General features: G+C 41.3%; 1 protein-coding gene across 1 annotated transcript in view; it reads left to right on the top strand.

The window, feature by feature from the left end:
- Positions 1-14,791, top strand: part of NXPH2 (neurexophilin 2) — a 38,335-nt gene extending 23,544 nt beyond the window's left edge. The window contains exon 2 of the mRNA XM_067299398.1: positions 12,079-14,791. Within this exon, the coding sequence (XP_067155499.1) occupies positions 12,079-12,822 (744 nt within the window). The 3' untranslated portion in view covers positions 12,823-14,791. The remainder of the gene's footprint in view (positions 1-12,078) is intronic.
- Positions 14,792-14,994: the final 203 nt, after the last annotated feature.

The raw sequence follows: 14,994 nt of genomic DNA, 5'->3' as shown, positions 1-14,994 counted from the left end.
ACTGCTGCTAGGCAAAGGGTAACGTCGTTTCACCTTAAAAGTTAATAATAAGGCAGCTCCAGTCAGTGATTTTCTCTTCTTTAAGAGAGTAATTCATTTAGGAAAGCAGCGTGCATGCATGTGTGTAGGCAGCAGTGAAATAGCTAGAAGTGCCCCAGCGTGCTGCCTCGTGCTAAGTAGTTTGAAAAGGAAAAGAAGATTTTAATTTAATTTAGAGAACTGCCATGGTCTCTCAGGCATAATCTGGGGAGGCATGAGCAGTGCGCGTGGGCGGTAGGATCTCCAGAACCATCGCCCTTAAACAACGAGACGCGCTTTCTGGAAGAAGAAAGCTTTGAATCTGAGATTATTAGGCATTTCCCCGCATCCCTCGTGGCCGAGGGCCTCTCGCGTGCATCCACGCACCTCGCTCGGGGCGGGGGGGAAGCGGCTTTGCGACCCGACCCCGAGGTTTGCTGCACACCCCTGGTCGGCAGGTTCTCGGCAGGTGGCTGCTGCCCACGGGCTCGGGGCGACCACGGCTTTCCCAGGCCTTCGGTGCCGGAGGCGCTTGGCGGCTCTTTTCGATTTGGAGGTTTGCGTGCTGAGCCCTTAGCGTCCCTACGCATGTAACTGAACCGCTGTAAGACAGTGAAAGTCTGAAATAAAGTTCGGAAGCTCTGAATTTGTTTTAGCAATCTCTCCCCCCGCTATGGTTGCCTCCTGTCAGAGCCAACAGTTTGCAAGCACGGAGCGTCTTCCGGCGATGGACTCTTAATTATCTCTATCACTCCGGTGATGGGTTGTTAGGAAATTCAGCCTGCAGTGAAGCAATAGAAAAATCTTATGCTTTATTTAAATAATGGTGTTCATTGCCTATTAAAATGTAACTTCTTGCTTTAAAATAGGATTAATTAAAATGTACAGGAATGCAATTCAGTTACATTTTATGCTTCAGCCCAGTGCATACTTTTCATAACTCATTCCCAGAAGTAATATTCAGGGCAGCATGGCATCCTCGATTCTCCCATTAAAAGCACAAATGAATATAAAACCTGTTCTTTTCAAAAACTTGGCTCAAGTATTGCCACTGTTAGATTTTTCATAACATATTGCTTTGGTCATTACTGTTTTGCAAGATAATTGTATCAGTGATCTAACTTTTGACAGTATCCAAAGTGGCTGAAAATAGTTTGCTGCAGCACCTTTGTCTTTTAAAGGCCGTTTGGGGCTTGTTATTTTAATCCTTTTGCAGCCTGATTTATCACTTCAAACATCTGTCAGCTGGGCTTTGTCTCGAAATTGATAGTGATAGTGTTACTGATTTTTCAACAGCAGCTGTTAGAGGTTCATTAGTTAGACTCTCCAAGGGGGTAGATAACTGTAATATTTTTCTTTGTTAATCATCTCTTATGCGTTGTAATAATACGGAGTTTGGAATCTGCTAGAAATGCACAGCTCCTCTCTGTTTCTTGCTTGTCAGAAGCATTCTTTTATTCATTTGAGCTGGCTAGATTATTAAAACTCTCTTCCTCCTAATGCAGTAAAAGATGTGAATAACGGCACGGGTGTAGTGAAATAGAAAATCATTATTTGCTATTTCGTGTTTACTGTGGAGGGAGGTCAGTCGTGGTCTCAGGGTCCTGATCCAAACATGAATTGGTTCCAGCGATGAGACTGAGGGCTCTTCTATAATTCATTTTTAATTTAAATTTTACAAGGCATACAAAACCCAGATGACAGCTTCAGTAAAATCTGGTTTATTTCTAACAGATACAGCAGTTTTCCGTTACTGTATTTTCCCCACCACATCATAAAATATTCTTAATGGTTAACTATGATTCTTAAAACACTTCCCTGAAAATCTTTCCAAGTTTGCTTCTGCCTGAGAGCCACCGTGACTCCCGCGAGGAGCTGCTGGGGGCTGGAGCATCTGGGACCTCTCCTGCAGTTAAGAGTATGTCAGTGCTACCGCTGGTTCAACCAGCACTGTTAACCAACAGATAATTACAGTTTGAAATTAGTATTTTAATGAACTGATCTTAGCAAAGGTAAAGTGAAGTCTCCCAGGCAATGACGAAATAAGCAGGAAGGAGAATTATTAACTCTAAAACTCAACAGACGGATGGTCAGCAGGTGCCGTCCTGGCAAAGAAGTTAAGTGTCCTGGTTTCAGTGTGCAGTACGAGAAGGTGCGTTGAGGTTTTGGTCCTGCAAGCTGCTGAGCAGCTTTTGCAGGCGGCGCGGTGGCTTCAGTGGGGATCGGAAGCATCTGGGACATCTCACAAGCTTACCAGGCAAATGGAAATGTCCTCTAAAAATAACTAAATACTCACTTAGATGCAAGGTTCTTCCTAAAGCACAAATCTCAGTCCCGTTAGCCAAAACACGTGCCCGTAGCACCAGTGAAGTTCGGTGCAAAATGGATCGCAATAGCATGGCCTGAATTTCAAGCAAATGTACACAGTGATTCAAAAGTATGTGAAGATCAGTTCCTCTTTACGTATCCTCACAGTTCCCTGTCCGTCTTTCTCTCCTGAGCTAAGCAGTAATGACTGTAAGTGGTGACTTTCAGCTAGGGACCACCAGGCTCCCTCAGTTCTTGGAGCTACTTCTGAGTCCACAGAAGGTCACTAGGAACAGCAGTCCAAAACCAGGCTTAAATTTATCTTGCTAGAGTCTGCATCAGTACTGGAAAACTTTTATAGCTCAGCAAATCAAACAAACAAAAAGGTTGCAAACTAATCTGGAGTAATGGAAAAAAAGTGTGCTGTCCAAATCATATTAGTTATTGGGGTATCCACTAGCTAGGCAATGGGGAGCAGCAGCAAATCTGAAGGCTTTGATTTAAGAGCAGGGAGGATAGAGAGCAGGAGGAGCTGATGAGGTGAGTGCCCGGCTCTCTGCCCCGTCCCCGCTCCACGCGCGCCTGAGCTGCAACAGATTATGGTGTAACTTTCAAAGACGAGCTAAAATCCGTGCCAGTTGGCTGAAAACTTTGCTTTGTACACACTGGTGGTTCACAGCGGGAGCGTGATTGTAAGGACCATTTTTCTACAAATAAACTAATAAGATGTGTATTTTCTATCTTAAAAGGCTTATTTTAGATTTAAGGAAAAAATAAGTAGAAAGAGGTAAAGTCTTCAAGAGTGGCATTTGTGCACATTTCTTGGCAAGAAGCAGTTCTAAGAACAAATTTTCTGTTGTCTCAGCAAAAAGGCAGATCAATTCCATACATGGATATCATTTAAAAGCTGTCTATGCTATAAGCAATTTAGCCAATTGAGGCTGGAGGGAACATTTAAGATAAGCAAAAACTACCAGTCAGGGTTGTGTGAAAAATGGCAAATACTTTCCACAAATACCGTTATAGAAAAAGGAAATAATTCAAAAGCCTTTTTTTTTACTTTCACTATTTTTTTCTTCTGCTTCCTCCTCCTCCCAAATTCATTTCTTTATTGAAGTGCCTGTCTTAGAAAATTACTGTTTTGCTTTCTCACAGAAAATTGGAGAATTTCAGCGTGATTTTTGTCCTGGAAAATATGATACTGGGTTTGCAGTATCTGCTTTGTTTAAAGATAAGCAATATAGCCCGAATTTGAATGTCTCCCAGCATACTAGTTTGTTTTGGATTGATGTGTTTGTCTGTGGGATATTTGAATGTTATCTAATATTCTCATTAAAGTAAACATTTCTCCCTATTACATTCCCTAGCCTTTAGGTATATATAGATGTAGACAGAGATTTTTCTCTCTCAGATCTTTTCAGAAGAAATGGCAAAGTACCTTTCAGCAGCGCTCGGTGAACCACACTTCATGAGCTTCCCGTATTCCTGGCATGAGAATGAAAGAGGAACTTGCCATATTATACTACGGAAAAATAGTGCTGAGTCTGTATATTTGCTTTTATGTCTCCAGTTTATGTTTCCTGACTTTGCTTCTGTGAGAGTTTGGAACTCTTGAAAGGTAAAACGCTAAAAAGTTAAAGCTTCAGGCAGCTCGAGCAGCGTTTACCGTTGTTTTCATGTTTCCTGCAGGTGTTTAAGTAAGTTCGTATTTCTGTTTATCAGTATTAGCTGGCTTTCAGACGATGAAACGTTATGCCAGCAAACATTAACGTTCACAATTAATCTATTGATCCATAGTTGGAGTCTGTCATTCCTTGTTTGCTCTCCGCCACTTTGCTGTTGCGCTGCCGTGACGTTTTCCCGGCGCTGCGGAAGAGACGCAGCCGCGGAGGCAGTCGCACCGCTGCCCGTGACAGCAGCGCGGCGCCGCAGCCGGGAGGACTGTACAGCAGCCCGCGGCGGGGGAAGTTCTCCGTAAGGTTCATTTACAGGCAGGAAATTTAATGGGCTGCAAAGCTCGATCACGAAGGGGTTTTTTTTCTGCCGAAGCAGCTTGTCCTTTTAGTTTTAACTACGGCAGACAGGACAAAACTGTTAAAGCAATCCAGGTATATAAGCTCTTGAACAGGGGATTTCTGGACCCCTTTCGTTAGTGAAAGGAAGTGGCACTAGCTGGGTGATCCTTTAAAACTCCCAGAACTGCAAACCCCTAACGTGACCAGGGAAGTGTGGGTACCCCGCGCTCTGCCGCAGCCCAGCTCCTGCGGTGGAGGCTCAGCGCTTCTGCAGATTCACTCCCTGCCCTGCGGTGGTCTCCCCCCATACGGGATGTCTTTGCTGAAATCAGCTCGGCAAACCCTAGAGTCTCTCCTGATGATCCATTCTGAAGTGAGACAACTAATCAGGCAGATGAACTCTGAATTTCTGACTTGATTTTAACTTTGCAAGAGAGCGTCTCAAAGCTTTGGACACCTCCCAAAGGAGAGGAAGGCAGTCACAACAGCTAGCTGCTATTTATTTATTTACAATGTAAATAAATACATTGCAATTTGATTACAATGTAATATATTTATCTACAATGTAGCAGGGGAACAGAAAAGACAGGGGAAAGTTGTCTTAGCTCAGGAAAGCGCGTTGGGTGCCCTTCACCGTCTGGAGAGCAAGGGCATCCAAAGTTACAAGTTTCAGCCTCTTTCTTGAACATTCACCACCCCCGTGTTAGCCCAGGTAAATTGTGACAGCAGTTTGTGTGCAATCAATTCTTTTACATGGAGAAATAATGAATTCCCAGCTTTTGACAAATGTGTAACAAAATTGCTGCTCAGCTAATCAAGCTAAACAGACAGGCTCTTTCGCTACTCAGGTTGTACTTTTGCCAATATATTATTTGCAGTTTTTCTCTCCTTATGGTTGCAAATTCCAAACGCCGCTTCCAGAACTGCGCGGGACGTAAAGGGAAGTGAAGGCGAGGGAAACAGGCCATGGGATCCCTGAGCGGGGAAGGACGGCGAAAGCGTGGGAAGCTGCCGTTGCTTCCTCGTCCCGCTGCGAGCAGTGAAAGTGCAAAGCATCCCCGGAAGCGCGCTCTAGCGAGGAGAAAGCTAGCGTGAGCCGTAGCTTGCTGGTCTTCATCTCCCGTTGAGACGCGGTTTTGCCCATTTTTTTGACGTTCAGACGAAAGCAGCTCCCTGTTCGTTCTGTTCCTTTCCGCCAGCCCCGTGCTCAAAGGCTGAGGAGGGCCGGGGGCTCGCGGCAGGCTGGACGCGGCTGCCGTGCGGACGGCCGCCGTCACGGGGAGCCGCAGCGCGAGCAGGCAGCCGCCCGCCTGCGGGGGACGAGCGCCCCGAGCACCTCGGCTCGCACCGCGACTCCTCCGAAACCGCGGCACAAGCTTTCGGCTCGGACGGTCAAGCAAGCACTCAACTTCGCGACCTTGTGTTAGCTGCCCTCTCATCTCAAATATACTTAGTCGTTCTTTGTACTCTCTTCACAACCAAAACGAGACACAGAACTTAGCTCTGCTCTTTGGGGCTCTTGTTGTTTTCCAACTGTGAGCGCCACATAAACCTCAGATATTCACACACGCTTTTGAACTTACAAAAACAATTTCTAATAAGTGGCTTATATTAACTCCTCATATAATCCAATGTAAAATACCTTTTGAGGAAAGCACAGGCCCCAAATCCTGGCAGGCTGTTATATGTTTCCTGCGAAGCCGTATACATCCTCGACTTGCACTCACTCCAGCTCAAGTTGGCTGATTCGCACTTGCACATTGGATAGTTGGCTGGGAACTGCTGTTTGCAAATTCAGAATGAGAAGGAATCAGGACAGAATCTTAGGACCTGTCTGGAAAAGAAACATTTTAGATTCAGTGCAAACAACTCTGGTTTTTTATGCAGGCTGACCTGCACAATATTTTATTTTGTTTTCTCAATGGAAAGCAGAAAGCCTCCCAGAAGGATTTTGGGGAGGAAGGATCAAAACTCAGAATTTTCCCAGCGAAGATGTGGGCTTGAGTGTGGGCTGCCATCCTCAAGAATCTTTCTGCGTGGTAACTTAAGTTGTTAATTCAAAGCTTTCATCCCCAACAAAAGCAGCAATGGTAAATGAGAATTAAATGAACTTTATAATTGTGAAAGCACATGGGCTTATAACATTTTGAAAAATAAGGCTGTGACTAGATGGAACAAATGTGGCTCTTTTACATAGTCCCGCTAAAAGAAGATGTTGCTTAATTCCTAAATTCCTTGAAGCATTCCTGACAGCACATCTGCTGCCATAAAACCCATCATGGCCTCTGCCTTTGGGAAAGACATATTTAATAATCAGTAAAGTTCAAGCTCAGCTTGTTGTGATGAATTATTAGAACCTGTCATCATTTTCTTGCAAGAAAAGGCTATAATGGAACACAATTTTATGTTTTTTCCATTTAATTGATGACGGTCTGAGTTTTTATTAATCTTTCTGGGCTCCAGTGTAAGATGCTGAAAAAGCTAATATGATATCATTGTATCTAGTTAATGTGTGTGCTTTGCAAAATTGATAAGGCCTGTCAAGACATAAATTATTTAAAATTTGATAAATGTGTTGAAATCATTGAATTTTCAAACAGATAAAGCAGAGCTATTTCTCTACCCTCCCTCCCCCCACTTCAAACTCAGGGTTTTGTGCAGCAGCTCAATGATTCTGCATTATTATAGCGACACATGGCATAAAAGATACTGAAATTAGCATGAGGAAGCCAGAGAAGTATTGTGTACAGCTACGGTAGTGACAGGAATATGAACCTACGAGATAAAATCTCTTGAATATTGTCACCAGATGATGGGACTAGCAGAGAGCCCACTGGAAGCTTCCCCGAGTACCAGCTTTTCACGTTGGCGAATGTCGGGGTGGAAGGAGGTCCCCGAGTACCAGGTCTCTCTTGGCACCTTCTTCTTCACTTGTGGGATAAAAAGATCCCGGTAGCACCAACGAGTGACCGAATGGTGGTTCAGAAGTATTGATTGCCACAGACCTATTTCAGCTATTTGCTGAGAGGTTTAAAATGATTCCTGGCAGGGGTGAAGGTATAGAAATGATTGCTGGTGATTGATTAATAACCTGGAAACAATTCCCAAAGCATCGGGATGATTGACTCGTGCATGCGTACACCTGATTAGTGCCTAGAGAAAGGTTTGGGAGCAAGTTCCAGATTAATCAAGCGTAAGCTTAAATGGACAAATAAGGGACATATAGCATTTACTCATATCAGTGTCTCATCAATACAGGCTAATTTCTCCATAGTAGTTCACAGGGAGCATTATTTAATTCTGTGCCTCTTTACCACAATCAAAGTCACTCGTGGAGGAGAAAGATTTTGACGGGTAATCACGATCTGTCAGATCAGAGAAGCACACAGGAAGAACCGATGGTTCGAAGATTGAAAACACACGAATATACACCACATAATACTTCTAGTTTTAACTGTTCTCATGATTGACCTATAATAAGAAACAAGCAAAGGGTATGGTGAATTCTTACATCTTGATGGTCCAAGATTATGTCCATTACTGGAAAATACCTACACAGTCTAATGGAAATCTTTGGGCTCAGTACAGAGGTAACTGGGTGACATTTTACAGCCTCAGCAATACGGAAAAAGATTAGGTGATTTCTTCTATTTGGAAATTGATGGTTTGGAGGGAATGGGAAAACGCAGGTGCAGCAGAGGAGAACTACAGCAATACCCATCTATTTAAATGTATACACTAACTTTGTAAGCAAGTATTTTTCAGACACCCTACTAGCAATATTTTCCACTACAAAAAAACATTACAGTAAAATAGGGAGATGCTGAGGAAGTCATTTTTCTAGCATGTACTACATTCTTTTAACACAGATTTTTTTTATTTCCTGGAAATTGCTAACCAAATGAATAAACAGCTGAATAAAAAGCATCGGCCCATCCTTGCTAATAACAAAAAGCTGTCATCAAGTGAAGGGCCTTTGAAATGTGTAAAGGAAAATGATCCTGTAGAGAGTTCGGTTCTCTCATATCGCAAAAAACTTGTTATTTAAAATAGAAAAAATCTGCACACCAAGAAAATTTTACATTAGAAAAGCCCAAAAATTATTCACGGTTCTGAGCAATCCAGCATCATACCTGCTCCTGCACTGCATTGAGCAGAACCAAGCTCTTTGTTAGCCACCTTTTTATTATTGAACATTTGCAAAACATAACAAATTTACAATCCAGAGCTTGTAAAGACTTCTTTCCTGCAACTGATTCAGCTCACAACTTTTTCAGCCTCCAGTTCCTATAATGAAATCAGTGAAACAAGACAGCAGTAGGATGAAGTAGAGTCAAGAATTAGAACTGCACAAGTCTGCACCCTATTTCAGTCCCACAGTCTGCAAACTATTTCAGAGGGGGAAGAAACTTTACCCAGTTTAAGTGAAAGATATAACTGGTTGATTACTGGTTGCTATTCATGCCTTAAACAGGAATATTATATCCTCGTAATTCAACATGTTAACGATTTTGTGTTCCCATATTATGAAAGCTATTTCATTGCCACATGAAATAGTCCATGTGGCTTTAGCTCCAGGGACATACTCTGTTGTCGTACGAGCATACCAGCTGCTCCGTGTGACACATACATAATTAAAAGTAGCAGTAGTTTAGCATGATACAACCCTGCAGTTCCACCACCGCAGTTCTGAAATAATTGTGCCCTAATACCTTATTGATGTGACAAGCCTGATGGGCTTTAGCACGCGTTAGTTTTCCACACCTCAGCCATACTGATCCTTACGCCTACATATATTTTCTTTTTGTAACAGAGCCTTCTGAAAAAGCAGTTCAGAAAGTAATGCTGTGCTATCTCATTTGGAGTGAGAGCCCCCTGAAGAGACATACGCTGAGTATTACCAGGAACACGTGATTCAATGCCCTCTAGATCTCTTCGAAAAAGGAAGGGGAGAAAAGCCAAACAGCTATTGCACGGATTTCAATAAACATTGCAAAAGAAAAGTAGCCCAGAAAGACAATTGTGTAGGTTCCTCTGCCCTTGTCAAGGACAGTCATAGCTGAGTGCGGGTACAAGCAAAGTTAGAACCACCTATGTACCAAATGGTTTTAATTCTAAGTATTTTTCCTTAAAATTTCAATCTGTAATTCCCTCCAAGTCAACTAATTGCAATACCAACTGTAGGTGCCAACATTTCTGAATGGTCACGAGCATTTTAAGTTTCAGGTCGGTGTAACTGCGTCTAACTATGGTATTTCAATATTATCAGGCTTCTGGTCCCAGCTGGGATCTGGAAATGCAACAAAATAGCTTTTTTTCATACTTCTAAAAGGCCTCAGGTCAGTTTTAGGAGTGAAAGATGGGCAAATGTGTGCATCAGTTCTTGTTTCATCTGAGCAGAACCACTTCTCCGTAGCAGGGAATTTACTTTCCTGGCAGCGGCGATGGCCAGCTGTGCTGGGAGGTTTGCTCTCGGCATCACCTGCTGGTTTTGAGCTTGCAAACAGGCTTAAAAGTGGCTGAAGAACCATATATAAACATGACATTGCTTCACCAAGAACTTTCCATCACAATGGATGGTTTTCCATACTATCATTAGGACAGCGCTGTTTGTGCTGGTACAGATAAGCATCTTTCACAGTTTCCATTAGAATCTCCTATTTTTATGAGTTCATAGCTCAAATATAAATAATGTAGCATAGAGGCAGAAGCTTGACGTGCAGGGTCTCACTCTGGGAGTGATCATTGTTGTCCCCCCCGCCACTTTCTAATCTGAAGAAAATAGTTTATTTATGTAGCAACAGACTTGACCACTAAATTTGGATCTATTGGTAGATTTATTTAGTAGTAATGACGGCTGCCTTTCAACGTTCAAATGAGGTTAAGCCTATCTTAATTGTTACGTTAATAGAAGATCAGGAAGGATACCTGGTAAGTGGATTTGGATTCTGGTTTAGAGCCTATTTCTAGAGAATGGACCCTAGCGAGGATGAAGGGCTTTGGAGTTTCTGGTCTTTGCCAGATAATGAAATGAAAATTTGAAGATCAGGGGTGGTATTGTACATTCACAGAGCTGAATACTGCTAAGAACCAAAGGCATAAAAGACATCTTTGAGACCAGTAATAGGGGGAAAAAGAAGTCTAGCATTACTTTTAAATATTTTCCCTGCTGAGACAAGCTGCACACAACTCTGCCTCATGAATTCAGTGTCACCCAACTGCTGGGAAGGACGGCATTTGCTTGGTGCTTTGGCTGCATTAGACAAACTTCTGCCCCTGTAATCTTGCTGAGGTTGTCTGCTGGATAGAGAAACCTGAATCCTGTGCAGTGGTGATCCTGGGAGCCCACTGCCTGGATCAAACTTGATGAAGATCTTGGTACTGCAAGATCTGGGAAGAAATCACAGCAGCATTTCACCAGGAGAAAGAGTTTTTCATTAGGGTTGGGGGGTTGGTACAACATCAGTGTTTCCGTATGAACCCCTTTTCATTCCGTTTACACTTTTTATAATGTGCAAGTGCATTAAGAATAATTGCAGCTGAATGGTTTTTCTTAATAATATGAAAGATGGCATAAAATAGTCCTGAAGAGGAGAACGAGCATGAAAGCATGTTTTACAAAACTTACGTTCAAGACTTTAAGGAATGAAAAATAAAAAGAGAAAAAGATGATAATTTCTAACACGTTGAAACAATAATCCTACTTCTGTCCTCTTTATGAATATGCTTGAGTTCTGTATTTTCATCAGGACTTCCTTCTCTTATAACATGCAGAATAGATGTACATGGGCAATATGTCTCTACATTTAATTGGAAATCTGATATTTACTAAGTTTTGAACATTTAACTTTGAAATCTAACAACATTCTGTTGATACTAAAAGCAATTATTTGCATTCTGATTGCAAACAATTTTGCACTAGACTTAGCACTTTTCAGAAGTTTGACAGGGCCAAGCTCAGAGGAGCTCTGTGCCTAGTATTGCTCAGCACTTCTGGAAAGTCAGGCCTTGTTAAATATGGGCAGCTTAGCACCTGAGGCTGGAACTCCAGCAATTACAGTTATTTTCAGGGCCTCTCTCAAGTGCTCAAGTGAAGAGCACAGATTGATCTACTAAGTTCAGAAAAGTGAAAAAGGCAAGACCAGAAAGAGCACAAACATTTTAATGCGTGAGCTTTACAGGAAAAGTACAACACCCAAAGCATCTGAATAAGAGGATTTTAAGCTTAAAAGAGTTGGGAGTGTAAGTGGGGAGAAAAGACAAAACAGAATGGAAAGTTCTGCTGTTCTGTTTCACTCCATCTTTCACCAATAGCAGGATCACCAAAGAAACTTGGAGACACACAACTGTTGCTAAGTGATCCACAAAGATGCCATTTTGGTGCTCAAGCTTTCCAGTGTCCTTAGGCATGTTTTATTCTAAAGGATCTGTAAGCAAAGGGTGTCTGCCTGCTCATGCACATCGCAGTCCTTAACCTTTCTGGATTTGCTCTGCTGGGTGGCTCCCTGATATATAGGAATCATAGACCTTTTTGCATCTTCTGGATAAAATACTCAAGCTTTCATTGGGCAGCAGAAGTTACTCATTGCAGTAGTCCACATGACTGGACCTACCTCTTCAAAGACGAGTCTTGTAACTAATGTTTTAGATCCTATTGATATAAAAATTAATATTAATGGCTGCTTTTGGATGTTGACATTTTCACACTTTATAATGCTTTCTTTCTGTTTTGAAACAGGTATTTTGTGATGCTAATCAAGTAGTACAAGCCACAGATGTGCTGGATTGGGAAGACAAGGATGCTGCAGAGACATTGGTTGACAACGTGGTCCATTCCAGGATCATCAATCCTTTACGCCTATTTGTTAAGCCATCTCCAGTGTTGAAACATGGCCAGGTGTCCTACTCAGACAGCATAGAAAACTTTTGGGATTGGTTGTCCAACATTACGGAGGTTCAGGAATCTCTTGCACGAACTAAACGCAGGCCAATAGTAAAAACTGGGAAATTCAAGAAAATGTTTGGATGGGGCGACTTCCACTCTAACATCAAAACTGTTAAACTGAACCTCCTGATCACAGGGAAAATCGTTGATCACGGCAACGGAACCTTCAGTGTTTATTTCCGACATAACTCGACAGGTCTCGGAAACGTTTCTGTAAGCCTGGTGCCACCTTCCAAAGTGGTTGAATTTGAATCATCTCCACAGTCAACACTAGAGACCAAGGAATCCAAGTCCTTCAATTGCCGAATTGAGTATGAAAAAACAGACCGCGCTAAAAAGACTGCATTGTGCAATTTTGACCCTTCAAAGATCTGCTATCAAGAGCAGACTCAAAGCCATGTCTCCTGGTTATGTTCTAAACCATTTAAAGTTATCTGCATTTACATTGCTTTTTACAGTGTAGATTACAAACTGGTGCAAAAGGTCTGTCCTGATTATAATTACCATAGTGAGACTCCATACTTGTCCTCTGGCTGATACAATGGATATTCTGAATATCTGTAGAAATACAGCATCAGTCATAAAAATAAGTATTTCCATTAACCTTTTGGAGAGGAGTATCTTTTCCTATCACGTTAAAAAAGTCTTTAAAAACCGTAGCTGTATTTATGCCGTATCTAAATAATCAAACTGTTTATGTAACAAACATTTTCATTTGAGACCATTGCATCTTAGCTCTTTCATCATTAATAAGGGAACTACCAGGCAGACATGTAAGCAAAATCAAACAAAATTATGCACATAATGAACACCAATCTTGAAAATCAGTTTTTTATTAAAGTAGACTTGATGGCAGAGAGGTTTTTGTCTTTTACTGATTTGGGCAACACTTAGCAGGAAGTGATCCCATTTCTTTACTGGAAACTGTAGAAGAACTGACGATGAAAAGAACAAATGATAAGTTAAGACAACTACCAGCTGCTTATATACAAAATCCAAATAAACAGCTCTGCCACTAATTTCATGTCACACATATAGGGCTCAAAGAATATAATCCAAATATTAAAAGCAAGTGCTATTTCTATGAAAGAGAGGAAAGGAAGTGGCATTTCTATGAGTTGTGGTAGTTACAAGTACCCATTGAAGTGGAAGAGTGAGTAGTTCTTCCTTCAGAATTCTTACCCGTGGATATGCAAGGATGTAATTAGACACTGATGCGCTTTAGTTTATTAGGCACAAGCGTACAGGTTTGGTGTACATTTCTTCCTTCTGTGGTCACCATTATTTTTGATTATTCTCAAATATTTACATATACACCAGTACTAGTCTTACAGCGATAGAGAGTTTATGTACCTTGGAAAAAGATAATCTCTGTTTAAGCCTGAAAATGATAACAGAGGCTGGCTTCCATTCAGAAGCAGCAATTATCTTATCTTGCTATCTAGCCATCTTAGCATTATGCTGTAGCAAGGAAAATACATCACAGCATCAGGATAATACCTGAATAAAACAAGCTTTCTGCATAACAACACCAAGTTGTCCTCCTTAGTATGGTATTGCATATTTAAAGCCAATATATAAGCACTGAAAAATAGAGGATAACAACAACAACAACAACAACAAAATCTATGCATCTTCATCTCATAAAGTGGATTTCAAACCACTGCTATCAGTCTAAAAATATTCACTGAGAGTTTCAACCAGTACAAAGTATAATTAACTACAATGAAGCAATGCTAACAACTGAGGATCTGGCCATGGTTTTACTTCCGTAAGACAGACTTTGCTCCCACTGAAGGCAATGGCAGCACCAGTGATGCAGATTCAAGCACAAGTCCCCCGCGCTTTCATCGGGTATTGATTTTACTGCTGCTGCCAATTACTGAAAAAAAGTTTGTAAAAAAAGACAGCAAGAGAGCAGCTCGCTCTTTTGGCTTTTGCCGTCATAGCCCTTTGTGACAGTCTGATGTCAGAGTTCCTTTGGAAAAGATAGCTGGCTGAGGAAGTGCTTTTTATTACCTATAAACAAACTAACATGCGACGTCTGGGAAAGAAGTTACATAGAGCTTAAATGAAATACTATTGAAATATGCTGTTCAAGTGCTGTGCACCTGGACAGATGACTATGACAGCTCAGAAGTGTTCATGAGATTAATTCAGATTTCCTTGGTAAAGGCTTATATAGAAAATTCTTCTGTTAAAAACATACAAATACCTGGTTAATTTGTTTTCTTAAGAGACAAACTTAGTGTGTGGTTTAGTTTGATCAAGAATCTGAATGTTTTCCTTCACCTTATTCCATATGTAGTCTCCCCTGGTCTAAGTGATGTTTTTTAGTTTGTCTATTACTGTTGATTCCTACAAGATGTTCTACTTTGTATTCTGTATAGTGTGCCCTAGTTTTAGCTGTATATAAGCTTGGATTTATTGCTATATTCTATGAGTTCAGTGCTTGGTGCTTTTGTAACTTAGCTGTAAGCCATGATTTTATTGCCATGTATTTTTACTCAGCCCTGTAGGCAATTAAAAGAAAACCCTACATGCTACTTACTGTAGAGTATGTGGAAATCATGTATGTATATACACCTAAATACATGTACACATATAGCACATGTGTACATGTATTTGTATGTAAATAAAGAGAGTTTGCTAAATCTGTCACTTGCTTGTGGCACATTTAATTTTTTTTTAAATGTTACTTCGTGCTTT

The sequence above is a fragment of the Apteryx mantelli genome, chromosome 6 (genome assembly GCF_036417845.1).
Source record: "Apteryx mantelli isolate bAptMan1 chromosome 6, bAptMan1.hap1, whole genome shotgun sequence".
Taxonomy (NCBI): domain Eukaryota; kingdom Metazoa; phylum Chordata; class Aves; order Apterygiformes; family Apterygidae; genus Apteryx; species Apteryx mantelli.
Note: the sequence above shows the minus strand (reverse complement) of the source record. Positions and strands in the feature narration are given on the sequence as shown.